General features: G+C 54.0%; 3 protein-coding genes and 1 long non-coding RNA gene across 17 annotated transcripts in view; 2 read left to right on the top strand and 2 right to left on the bottom strand.

Moving 5' to 3' along the window:
* LOC116074334 overlaps positions 1-4,954 on the bottom strand; it is an 8,282-nt gene extending 3,328 nt beyond the window's left edge. The window contains exon 1 of the long non-coding RNA XR_004112176.1: positions 4,760-4,954. This is a non-coding gene — a long non-coding RNA (uncharacterized LOC116074334). The remainder of the gene's footprint in view (positions 1-4,759) is intronic.
* Positions 1-5,168, top strand: part of Msh5 (mutS homolog 5) — a 26,016-nt gene extending 20,848 nt beyond the window's left edge. For 9 of the 11 annotated variants that reach the window (XM_031346780.1, XM_031346785.1, XM_031346783.1 and 6 more), the window contains 13 exons: positions 227-355; positions 659-731; positions 1,046-1,155; positions 1,486-1,566; positions 2,074-2,161; positions 2,310-2,499; positions 2,588-2,714; positions 3,086-3,235; positions 3,555-3,632; positions 3,809-3,952; positions 4,041-4,178; positions 4,568-4,641; positions 4,952-5,164. In XM_031346780.1, coding sequence (XP_031202640.1) covers positions 227-355; positions 659-731; positions 1,046-1,155; positions 1,486-1,566; positions 2,074-2,161; positions 2,310-2,499; positions 2,588-2,714; positions 3,086-3,235; positions 3,555-3,632; positions 3,809-3,952; positions 4,041-4,178; positions 4,568-4,641; positions 4,952-5,063 — 1,494 coding nt within the window. In that variant the 3' untranslated portion in view covers positions 5,064-5,164. Of the gene's footprint in view, positions 1-226; positions 356-658; positions 732-1,045; positions 1,156-1,485; positions 1,567-2,073; positions 2,162-2,309; positions 2,500-2,587; positions 2,715-3,085; positions 3,236-3,554; positions 3,633-3,808; positions 3,953-4,040; positions 4,179-4,567; positions 4,642-4,951 lie in introns of all 11 variants that reach the window. The other 2 variants (XM_031346782.1, XM_031346786.1) reach the window with 2 other exon arrangements.
* Positions 5,169-5,629: 461 nt separating this feature from the next.
* On the top strand, positions 5,630-7,835 carry Sapcd1 (suppressor APC domain containing 1). 3 transcript variants are annotated; one of them, XM_031347517.1, is made up of 5 exons: positions 5,630-6,168; positions 6,404-6,548; positions 7,010-7,102; positions 7,327-7,440; positions 7,641-7,789. In XM_031347517.1, the coding sequence occupies exons 1-4, from the start codon at positions 6,005-6,007 to the stop codon at positions 7,417-7,419; spliced, it is 495 nt and encodes a 164-aa protein (XP_031203377.1). In that variant the 5' UTR covers positions 5,630-6,004; the 3' UTR covers positions 7,420-7,440; positions 7,641-7,789. The 3 variants fall into 3 exon arrangements, 2 of the variants coding, with proteins under 2 accessions (XP_031203377.1, XP_031203378.1); XM_031347518.1 differs by having other exon boundaries at positions 6,055-6,168; positions 6,408-6,548; positions 7,641-7,835; XR_004112260.1 differs by lacking the exons at positions 5,630-6,168; positions 6,404-6,548 and having other exon boundaries at positions 6,794-7,102; positions 7,646-7,835.
* Positions 7,836-8,220: 385 nt separating this feature from the next.
* Vwa7 (von Willebrand factor A domain containing 7) overlaps positions 8,221-10,814 on the bottom strand; it is an 8,740-nt gene continuing 6,146 nt past the window's right edge. The window contains exons 11-17 of one of the 2 annotated variants that reach the window (XM_031347221.1): positions 10,205-10,337; positions 9,942-10,094; positions 9,761-9,853; positions 9,252-9,553; positions 9,045-9,184; positions 8,696-8,870; positions 8,221-8,603 (exon numbers count right to left, since the gene is read on the bottom strand). In XM_031347221.1, the coding sequence (XP_031203081.1) occupies positions 8,430-8,603; positions 8,696-8,870; positions 9,045-9,184; positions 9,252-9,553; positions 9,761-9,853; positions 9,942-10,094; positions 10,205-10,337 (1,170 nt within the window). In that variant the 3' untranslated portion in view covers positions 8,221-8,429. Of the gene's footprint in view, positions 8,604-8,695; positions 8,908-9,044; positions 9,185-9,251; positions 9,554-9,760; positions 9,854-9,941; positions 10,095-10,204; positions 10,338-10,814 lie in introns of those variants that run through there. The other variant, XM_031347222.1, reaches the window with a different exon arrangement.

Here is a 10,814-nt window from a genome sequence, read left to right as displayed (position 1 = left end):
GAACTCACTCTGTAGACCAGGCTGGCCTCGAACTCAGAAATCCACCTGCCTCCGCCTCCCAAGTGCTGAAATTATAGGCATGTACCATCACTCCCTGCTCTCTGCGTGTTTTATATCTGTGTGTTCTTGCCTTTGATAACCTCTCAGTGTTCACCATGGTCTTTGTGCTTCTCATTCTGTCCATGTCACCCAAGTGGGGTCACTTCCTCAGTCATCTCTCCCACAGACTGTGTACAGTGCCCTCGGCCTGAGGGATGCCTGCCGTTCCCTGCCCCAGTCCATCCAGCTTTTTCAGAACATTACCCAGGAGTTCTCTGATGACCTGCACCACATTGCCAGCCTCATCGGGAAGGTGGTGAGTGGAAGCCAGACACTGGAGGAGGAGGAGGAGGAGGAGGAGGAGGGGGAGGAGGAGGGGGAAGAGGAGGGGGAGGAGGGGGCAGGATGGAAGAGTAGAAAGGGCCTGAGGTCTGGAGAATGTGGTATGGGAGGTGGGGTGCATGGGCGATAAGGGATCACCTGGTGACCAAACAGCATGCTGAGAGGAAGTGTCTGAAGATGAGGATTAAAGGGGAATCTGGGGCCCAAGGAGAACCGAGGGACAGGACAGAGAGGGTGCTGAGTGCTAAGAAACTAGGCGTCTAATCTGTCTCCTCAGGTGGATTTTGAGGAAAGTCTTGCTGAAAATCGCTTCACAGTGCTCCCCAACATAGATCCTGAAATAGATGCCAGTGAGTGCTGGGCTTGCGGGTCCTGAATCAGCCTCAGAATCCATTCTTGGCTAGACACTATAAACGGGAATCAGCTTTGCAGCCAGAATAAAGATCTTCCTTTGTTGTTGAGACAGAGTCTCCAGTAGCATGGGCTAGCCTCAAACTCCTGATCCTCCCGCTCCCACTCTGGAGGGCTTAGATTACAGGCATGCACCACCATGCCCAAATAATCAGGAATTTTTAAAAAATAGTTTCATGTGGCCAGAGTTAGCCTTGAACCCTTAATCCCCCTGACCTTATTTTTACACGGATATAATTTTCTACACACCTAGAAAAGCGAAGGCTGATGGGGCTTCCGAGTTTCCTCACTGAAGTTGCTCAGAAGGAGCTGGAGAACCTGGACTCTCGAATCCCCTCATGCAGTGTCATCTACATCCCTCTGGTGAGCGCAGGGGAGAGGCAAAGTCCCCAGGAGTCTTATAAGTGATGCATGAATGCCTCTGAAAGCTGGAGGGCAGGACTGCTATTCATGTATGCATCCACTGGCCTCTTGTGGAGTGGTAAGGAAGTGACTCCCAGCCAGATGAGCTAAATCCATCCTGGCAGTCAGTGGCTGACAGACACCCACTGTCCTTAAACCCAGGGACATGAATACCTTTGGTGACTTCAGTCTCTGACAGAGGAGTGGAGGCTCCCAGTGGCGTTTGGGCTTCCTCTAGGACAGAGGGAGTTCGGTAGGTCACTGCCCACTCTGTCTCCTTTCTCTCCCCAGATTGGCTTTCTTCTTTCCATCCCCCGCTTGCCTTTCATGGTGGAAGCCAGCGACTTCGAGATTGAGGGACTGGACTTCATGGTAAGGGTCTTGAGCTCTCGGTGGTGGGAGGAGTGTGATAAGAAAGAAGCTGAAGAAGGCTCTCAGCCCATCAGCACGGAACACGATGTGGGATCATTTCTGAGGCCGAAGAAGTTTTGACAGCCCTGAGTCAGAAAAGGATTTGGGGGTGAGGAGCCAGAGGAGATCTAGGCAGGCAGGTGGAGAGGAGAGGAACCAAGGGATGAAAAGCCGCTGGGCGTGGTGGTGTGGCCCTGGCTGTTCTGGAACTCACTCTGTAGTCCAGGCTGGCCTGCAACTCACAGAGATCCACCTGCCTCTGCCTCACACGTGTTGGGGATTAAAGGTGTGCACTACTACTGCCTAGCTTGTGATCACAACTTTAATCCCAGCACTCTGGAGACAGTGGCAGGTGGATCTCTGTGAGCTGCAGGCCAGCCAGAGCTTCAGAGTGAAATCCTGTCCCAAAACAAAACAAAACAAAACACAAGAGACAAAAAGCCCAGAGCTTGGACTCCTTGCACCCAGTTTCTCTCAGAGGACAAGCTGCACTATCGTAGCACCCGGACCAAGGAGCTGGACGCACTGCTGGGGGACATACACTGCGAGATCCGGGGTGAGGAGCCCATGGTGGGAGGGACCAGGACTGCTCTAGCAGACCCTGCTCTCATGCTGGCCCCTCTGAAAGGTCCTGGGAGTTTCACAGGATCTGCATGCCTGTCTCCAGATCTTTCCATGCACCCCTCTCTCCTTCTCTTTCCCAGACCAGGAGACCCTGTTGATGCACCAGCTGCAGTGCCAGGTGCTGGCACGGGCTTCAGTCTTGACTCGGGTATTGGACCTTGCCTCCCGCCTGGATGTCCTGTTGGCTCTCGCCAGTGCTGCCCGGGACTACGGCTATTCAAGACCACATTACTCCCCCTGCATCCATGGAGTACGGATCAAGAATGGCAGGTGAAAGCAGAGTGGGGCTCCCATTTCCTGCTGTGGGGTTCCTCGCCTGGGTCCACAAGCCATGCAGTGTCTGTCTCTTCCACCACAGGCATCCTCTTATGGAACTGTGTGCGCCGACCTTCGTGCCCAGCTCCACAGACTGTGGAGGGGACCAAGGGAGGGTCAAAGTCATTACTGGACCCAACTCCTCAGGGAAAAGCATATATCTCAAACAGGTGAGGGACCATACAACCTGCGTGTCTCCTCTGACAGCCAGGCCCAATCCCCTGCTCCCCACAGCATATGGCCTTGTTCTCTGAGGGACAGTCGGTTCTTTAGGATAGACCTTTCATAGCCACAAGTCCCTGGACCAGCCTCCAAATAGATCCATGCCATTCCCTACTACGCCTTTACCCACAACCCTGACTCTGGAGTTAATTGTGAAGTCAGGACCCAGGAAACAGTGTGTTCCATGGCTCTGCTCTGCTGTTACATTGTGTCCTCTCTTTAATCTGTCATTCATGTCTTTAGTTGAGACCCATTTTTACTTTGCATAGTACAGTAAGAGGTCCATGTTCTGTCTCCCCTGCCTCCTCCCACTGCCCAGGTAGGCTTGATCACCTTCATGGCTCTGGTGGGCAGCTTTGTGCCTGCAGAGGAGGCCGAGATTGGGGTAATCGATGCCATCTTCACTCGAATTCACAGCTGCGAATCCATCTCCCTTGGCCTCTCTACCTTCATGATTGATCTCAACCAGGTTAAAGGGGGCAGCAGGAGGTGGGGGGGTAATCAGGTAGGAACTGTGCCCCTGGAAGTCTTGGGTAGGAATATATTTTCTCAGGTGCATGCCATCTGCACTGGGGGCCAGGGAGCACTCAGGTCAGAGTCTGGAGGCCATGACACTATCAACAGGTTTTGAGGTTCCTTTGTGTGACCCTCAGCTAGCAGGTGAAAGCTGGGCGAATAAGAGAGCCTGTTAAAAAGCTTGCTGGTCACGGTAGATAAGGAGTTTATTCACGATGACACATCACATCCCTGACTGCTAAGGAAGCTCCTTTGTGCTCCTCATTGTCCAGCAGGTGGCGAAAGCAGTGAACAATGCCACAGAACACTCGCTGGTCCTTATTGATGAATTCGGGAAGGGAACCAACTCGGTGAGGAGGAATAATGAGAAGCTAAGAAGGAGAGGGGATGGAGGAAGATGAGTGACAGAAGCAGGAGACAGCTCAGGGAAGGAAGGGGGATGCGTGGACTGAGGGGAGGGGAAGGCCAGGGCAGGTACAGGAGGACACAGCCCTGGCTCTGCCCTCTCACCTCTGCCCTTTGACAGGTGGATGGTCTGGCACTTCTGGCTGCTGTGCTCCGTCACTGGCTAGCACTGGGACCCAGCTGCCCCCACGTCTTTGTGGCCACCAACTTCCTGAGCCTTGTTCAGCTGCAGCTGCTGCCGCGAGGACCCCTGGTGCAGTATTTGGTGAGGCAGTCACTGCCCGACCCCACTCTGATCCCCTTTCCCTCCTCAGCCCCAGAGCGCTGAATGACAGTCATTGCTCTCTTTGAAGACCATGGAGACTTGTGAGGACGGGAACGACCTTGTCTTCTTCTACCAGCTTTGCCAAGGTGTCGCCAGCGCCACCTACGCCTCCCACACAGCGGCCCAGGCTGGGCTTCCTGACCCACTCATTGCTCGTGCCAAAGAGGTGAGCATTGTGTGCAACACCCCCATCTCAGGCTCCCTCGAATACACGGCTCCTCTCCATAACTTTTTTAAAGATTTACTTATGAATGTGAGTGTTTTCCCTGAATTTATATAAATATACCATGTGTGCCTGGTGTCTGTGGAGGTCAGAAAATGACACCAAATCTCAGGAAACTGGAGTTACAGATGGTTTGTGAGGAGTTACACATGGCTGCTGGGAACTGAACCCAGGTCCTCTGAGAGCAGTCCGTGCTCTTAGCTGCTGAGCCATCTCTGCACCCTCCACCTGTTCCTCTTGAAACTCTGGCCTTCTAGCCCCACAAGATTTCTGACCCTCATTTCCCCTCTTCCCTAACGCCCTCGCCCCTCCCTTCTGTACTTCCTGGCTAGGTCTCAGACTTGATCCACAGCGGGAAGCCCATCAAGCCCATGAATGAGCTTCTGAGGAGGAACCAAGTGGAAAAGTGAGTGAGCTTGCTGCGCTCTCCACAGCTCCAGTGTTCTCCCTCTCACCTGGCCCCAGCCAGCCTTCCTGCAGCCCTGTGCCCTCCCCCTCCTCACCAAGTCAGGTGTGGCACATACCTGTAAGCCCAGTGTTCAAAGCCAGCCTGAGCTACATAACAAGACCTTGTCAGAAAACAACAAAACCAACTCAGTATCCATGGCTGCCTTTGAAACCCTTGGCTCTTCAAGGCTGCAGTTTCCTGCACAGACCCTCCCCTCTGCATCGGGAGTTGGTGACCCAGAAGTCACATGGTTCTTTCTCTCCTGCAGTTGCCAGGCACTGGTGGATAAGTTTCTAAAACTGGACTTGGAAGATCCCACCCTGGACCTGGACGTTTTCATTAGTCAGGAAGTGCTCCCTGCTGCCACCGCCATCCTCTGAGCTCCTGAGCACGGGCCTCCCATCCGGTTCCTTTTCTCCTTACTGCAGTTCTCAGTTTGCACAACAATATGTCTTATGTTAGGAATAAAGCTTATTTTGGATCAAGGTGTTTCCTTAGGTCACCCAACAGGACAGCACCTGGGAGAGGGGTGGTCACTCCAAAACAGTGACAGTCGGGAGGGGCAGTCACTCCAAAACAGTGACAGTCGGGAGGGGCGGTCACTCTGAAACAGTGACAGTCGGGCTGGGTGGACACTCAGAAGTACTGCGATAGTTGGGCTGGGTGGACACTCAGTGCTTAGAGGCCCTGGCTGCTCTTGCAGGGAAAGCTCAGTGGTTAGAGGCCCTGGCTGCTCTTGCAGGGAAAGTGGGATTGGTTCCAAGAACCATGTGGCGGCTCACATCTGCGTGTCACTCCAGCTCCAAGAGATCTCACACCCTCTTCTAGTCTCAGTGGGCTCTGCGACACATGGAATATACATAAGCTCATGGACACACACATATGCATACACTAACAAATAGATGAATACATCTACTTATGAATGGTGGTATAAATAATGCAGGTATGATGGTGCACGCCTTTAATCCCAGCACTGGGAAGACAAAGGCAGGCAGATCTCTGAGTTCCAGGCCAGCCTGGTCTACAGAGTGAGTTTCAGGCTGGCTAAGCTACAAAAGGAGACCCTGACTCTAAATAAATTAAATAAATAAGAAATTTAAATAAATTCAGATTCTGTTCTTGGGACTCAATGAGGACAACAGACTATACAAAAGAAGAAGAAGAAGAAGAAGAAGGAGAAGGAGAAGGAGAAGAAGAAGAAGAAGAAGAAGAAGAAGAAGAAGAAGAAGAAGAAGAAGGTTGACACACAGTTTAAGGGAGGCTATCTCTTAGGGACCATCCTGGCCTCACAGACTGAAAGACTAGGGAGGATGGGTAGAAAATGGGTTGGGGAGGGACCAGCCCTGGCTCCACCCTTCCCACTTTAGAGCTATGGAGAGCCCAGGTCCTGGTGGGCCACCCCTGGTGCAAGCACCCTACACTGTCCTGCTGCTACCACTGGGGACAAGCCGCCAAGACCCTGGGGCCCAGCACTTCTTCCTCTGGGTAAGTACTAGACCGAGACTGTCTTGGGACATCCCCTGCCCTGATGTGCCCTTGATATATTTCCTCTCAACTCTGAGGTCCCACAGGCTTTTTCCCCGTGTCCCCTTGCCATCCAAGTCCTCAGTCGAAAGTCTGAGCTCACCCTTACTGATCACAGTGAGCCCTTTAGAGGAGGTCGCCATACCTAGGGTCCCGCTGGGAGTGAGACATTTCAGCTTGTGTCTCTCTGTCTAAGCCAGCTGCAGATGATGCAGGCTCTGGAGAGGGAACAAGATGCTCTGTGGCAGGGCCTGGAGCTGCTGGAGCGTGGCCAAGCCTGGTTTGCTGACCGTCTGAGGGAGACACAGCAACGGCAGCTGCAGCTGGGGGCCCTTGGCGAGGTGGGGGCAGCCTTCTGTGCCCGGGCTAGGGAGGGAGAAGCAGGGTGCTTGTGGGCCTCGAAGTGAAGTCTGCTCTGGGAAGGGGAGGGTTAACCGGCAGGGCTCCTGAACTGGAATAGCATTGGAATGACAGGAGGGCCACCAGTGTTCATTGTGCTGGAAGAGGCTGGTCTGCATTCCATTCAGAGTGAGCACCCCATAGAGAGTTGGAGAGCGGCCTGGGTGTCTCTCACAGGGCAGGGGATGGTCAGAGAGGACCCATAAGGAACAGGAGTGGGGGTGGGGTGGGGTGGGAGGGTTCCAGGCAGTTTGAAAGGAATTGCAATGTTAAGCCACGGAGGTAGAAAGGGCTGGCCTTTCCATCTGTCTAGAAGGAGGGAATCTGATGAGAAGAGTGGCCAGTGGTATGGAGGTGGCAGAAGGACCTGTTTCCAGCACACGGTCACCCTCCAACCCTCTAGGGCTTTCTGATGGACTCACACTCAGAGGCCAACACCCCTCAGCTAAGCCAGATTCAAAAGGTGAATGCTTGTTTGCGCAGTTTGGTTCAGAAGGTGAGTTTATTGTTTTTAATTTCCAGACTTTGGGGAGGGGGCTTTTGGAGTCGTACTGACGTAGCCTTGCCCATATCTGCTGGAAAGGCCACAGAGTCCAGGACCAGGAGGGATTGTCAAGGCAAGAGAACTTGTGGCAGCGATGGGTAAACTGAGCCGTCGAGCCCTGGCTGACAAAGCCATGGGGTGGGCGGCAGGTGCCAGGATGGTTTTCTCTCTTTTAGGAGTTGTCAAAGCAGCAGAAAGGAGTCACTCAGTCCACGGGAGAGGTGGTCAGGCAGGCTCCTCCGGGGCCAAAGGGGCCCACCCTTGTGTAAACCCTCCCTCCCTTCCCACTGGTGAGTAAGGGGTGAGGTTGGAGTCAGAATCTCCCTGCCTCGTTCCCCCCCCACCCCCCCACCGATTTCATCTTAACTCAGCAGCCAGGGACTCCAGGCTGAGAAATTCAGACAGCTTGGTATAAAGTGTCCACAGCATCTTCTCGATGTTCCTTGCCCTCGCTCCCCCCATGTCATGTACAACAACCATCTTTCTTCAGTATAGCCGGGGAGAAGGCGTGATCACCGAGACTCTCCTTCCACTTGAAGCAAAACCAAGCTAAAGAAGCTGCCCTGGAATTTAAAGTGAAAACTGCGTCTCCTGGTGCCCCAGCCCTGCTCTGCTTCTGGAATAAACAGCAGCCTTCTTGAAAAAAAAAAAAAAAAAAAAAGCCTTTGGTTTGGTTCCAGTTGGGGTTAGGAAAAACACCCAAGTGAAACCCATTACCCTCCATCCCAATCTTGTGTGTGTTTCTGGTTGATGTGGTTTTTGAGCTAGGGTCTCAGAGCTCAGGCTGGCCTTGAACTCATAGCAAGAGCCCTCCCTGTTACAGGGACTACAGGTATGTATGTACCACCTGGTTATGCCAGTCTACTCATTTTGGAAAGATAAGGGAGCCAGGCAGAGGTGGTGTGCGCCTTTGATCCCAGCGGTAGGAAGACACAGAGGCAGGCAGATCTCTGTGAGGCCAGCCTGGTCTAAAGAAAGATAAGGGGAGTGGGTGCTGACTGCTCTTCCAAGGGTCATGAGTTCCATTCCCAGCAACCCCATGGTGGCTCACAACCATCTGTAATGGGATCTGATGCTTCTTTTGGTGTGTCTGAAGACAGCAACAATGTATTCGTATAAATAAAATAAATAAATCTTTAAAAAAAGAGAAAGGGATAATGTGACAAATGTGATAGAAGAAAAATCCCCAAACCAGGTAGGCAGGGCAGGGCCCTGAAACCATGTGACCATCCTACCCATGGGGCAGACTGAAAATGGGGTCTGATGTCCTGTCCCTGTGTTACCAGGAAGTGCAGCCTAGCAGAAACAGCACCCCTCCAACTGTTCCCCACCAGGCTTTGCCCACCATCCCTCTCCCAGCTCTGCCCTGAGTCACCAAAGTGGAAGGAACCAAGGCAGGGCCGGCTGGGGGCAGCACGGGGGCAGCAGAGTGGGCAGGGGCCTCCAGCTGGTCCTGCGGAGAGGAGGGAGGGGTGAGAGTGCTGAGCCTCCATCCACCCACCCACCCGGCTCCGGCTGCTGAGAGCGTGAGAGGAAGCACCTCACCTTGGAGGACTGGGCCAGCACCAGGAGCCTGAGGAAGGCATGGGTTGGGGGCACCCGGCTGGCTCCCCGAGCCCCTGCAGTCACCGTCACCGTCACCACACTCTCAGGGGCTGCTGAATCTGGGACCTCTAGCCACAGGCGTCCCCAGGCAGACTCATTCAGTCTCAGGCGAGCCCTGAAGAGCAGACAGCCTCGGATCAGACAGAAGGTCCCTGGTAGGTCACAGCCAAGGGATGAAGCCAAAGCATAGGACAGGATTGAGGACTGAGGGTCAAGTCCTCGAGCCCCAGCCCCTGTAGCACTGACTGGGCGGGGCCAGAACCCAAGCAGAGGTGCACAGAAGACTCACCTGGAGAGGTTGGAGGTGAGGGAGAAGCTAGGGTCCACGGATAGCCTAAGATCAAGATCCTGGGGGCCAGAGAAGCTGGCGATGTGGAGGCTGAGAGGGGCCTTGCTGCCTGGAGTCAGGAAATCTGGGGGGCCACTGAGCTGCAGGGAAGGGCAGGTCAGAACAGCTGGTTCTAACCTCCCCAGCCCTGCCCACGCGTCTCCTCACCTCCAGAAGCACGGGGGCCACACTGCAAGGCTGCGGGGCAGTTCTCCGCAGGCCCTGTCCCCCTCCATCCTGGCCAACCAGCTCCAGGGAGAAGGGTGCAGAGACAGACAGCAGTGTGGGCGGTAGCGAGGCAGCAAGGAGGCCTCGCTGGGGCGGTCCCACGGGCTCCAAGGACACCTGGCCCAGATGAGTGCCCTCTGGGACCCTTCGAAGGACAACATGGGAAAACTGTGGCTGGCCATCCGCAGGCTTCTGTCTAGAGATGAGCCCTGTCACTTCCACCAGCAGCTGGGTCTGGAGACCTGAGGTGAGAGGGAAAGACATTGGTTCTGCATGAAACTGGAGGAGGTACAGGGAAGAAGAGATGAACTGGGCAGGGTCATGGGAGTGTGCCATGTGAAGCCCATCAAGCCGGAATCTTCCTAGCGTTCTTTATTCGTCAACAAGACACACGTGCGTTCATTTACACACAATTACACCTGCAGTGGACCGAGGGGGCAGATATCTACCTGCTACTGGCTGAGTCAGAGGGTAGAGGCCAGGGTGGGGTCCATCCTCCACAGAGATCCCGAAATGAAAGAGGAAGTCCAGAGAGGTCTGGGCTGGGAGGGAAGGCAGTCTGAGACTTTGTAAGGACCATGGGCACCACGGCTCACCACCGCTGTGCTCAGGAACACCCCCCCTCCTTACCTTGTACTCTCACCCGGGGGGTTCCCTCAGCTGCTACCTGGATCTCCCAAGTCCCTGTCTGAGGAGGGTCAGTCATAGTCACCGTCCAGAACTGCCCAAAGCGACGAGTGTGGCCCACAGGACCTATGCCCTCCTCTGGGCCCTGGGACACCCCTTGGGTGGGGACAAGACACTGTCACACGAAGTAATTGTTTTCTCTCTGCACAGTCCCCCTCTGTTTTCTACTCTTGAATTTCCTGTCTGCTTTGAGCACATTAGAGTACCTGCAGGGCTCTTGATCCAGAAGCTACTGATGTCCCCATGCATCCGGACTGTGACCTGCCAGAGTAGACTGTCCACAACAAACACACACGGCTCCCCGGGGGTGAAGACGGGAGGCTCCAGGGGAAGAGTCACCTGGAGAGAATCAGGACCAAAGTAGAGGAAGAAGGTGAGTGTGGAGAGAGGTGGGAGCAGGGCAGCGAGATGGGAAGACTGCCTCCTACAGGGAGAAGGGAATGGACCAGGGACTGGGCTTGGAGACACAGTTGGAGGTGAGGGATTTAGAATGAGGTCATCATTTCTTGTTCCCCCTTCAAAGCTGATGAATGGCTAAGGGTGGTGGCTCATATTTTTAATCCCAGCACTAGGGAGGCAGAGGCAGACAGATCTCTGAGTTCAAAGCCAGTCTGATCTACACAGTAAATGCCAAGCTAGCCAGGACTACCTAGTGAGAAAAGACCCTGTCTCAAAAACAAACTTAAAAAATCAACCAAACAAACAAACAAACAAAAAACTGATTTCCTATGACAGTGCTAGAGGCCAGAGTGCAGTTACTGACATGAAAGGAGGGTGGAAGATAAGAAGCCATGGATCTCTGGGAAGAGCAGAGTC

This window comes from Mastomys coucha, unplaced genomic scaffold (assembly GCF_008632895.1).
Source record: "Mastomys coucha isolate ucsf_1 unplaced genomic scaffold, UCSF_Mcou_1 pScaffold3, whole genome shotgun sequence".
Lineage (NCBI taxonomy): Eukaryota > Metazoa > Chordata > Mammalia > Rodentia > Muridae > Mastomys > Mastomys coucha.
Note: the sequence above shows the minus strand (reverse complement) of the source record. Positions and strands in the feature narration are given on the sequence as shown.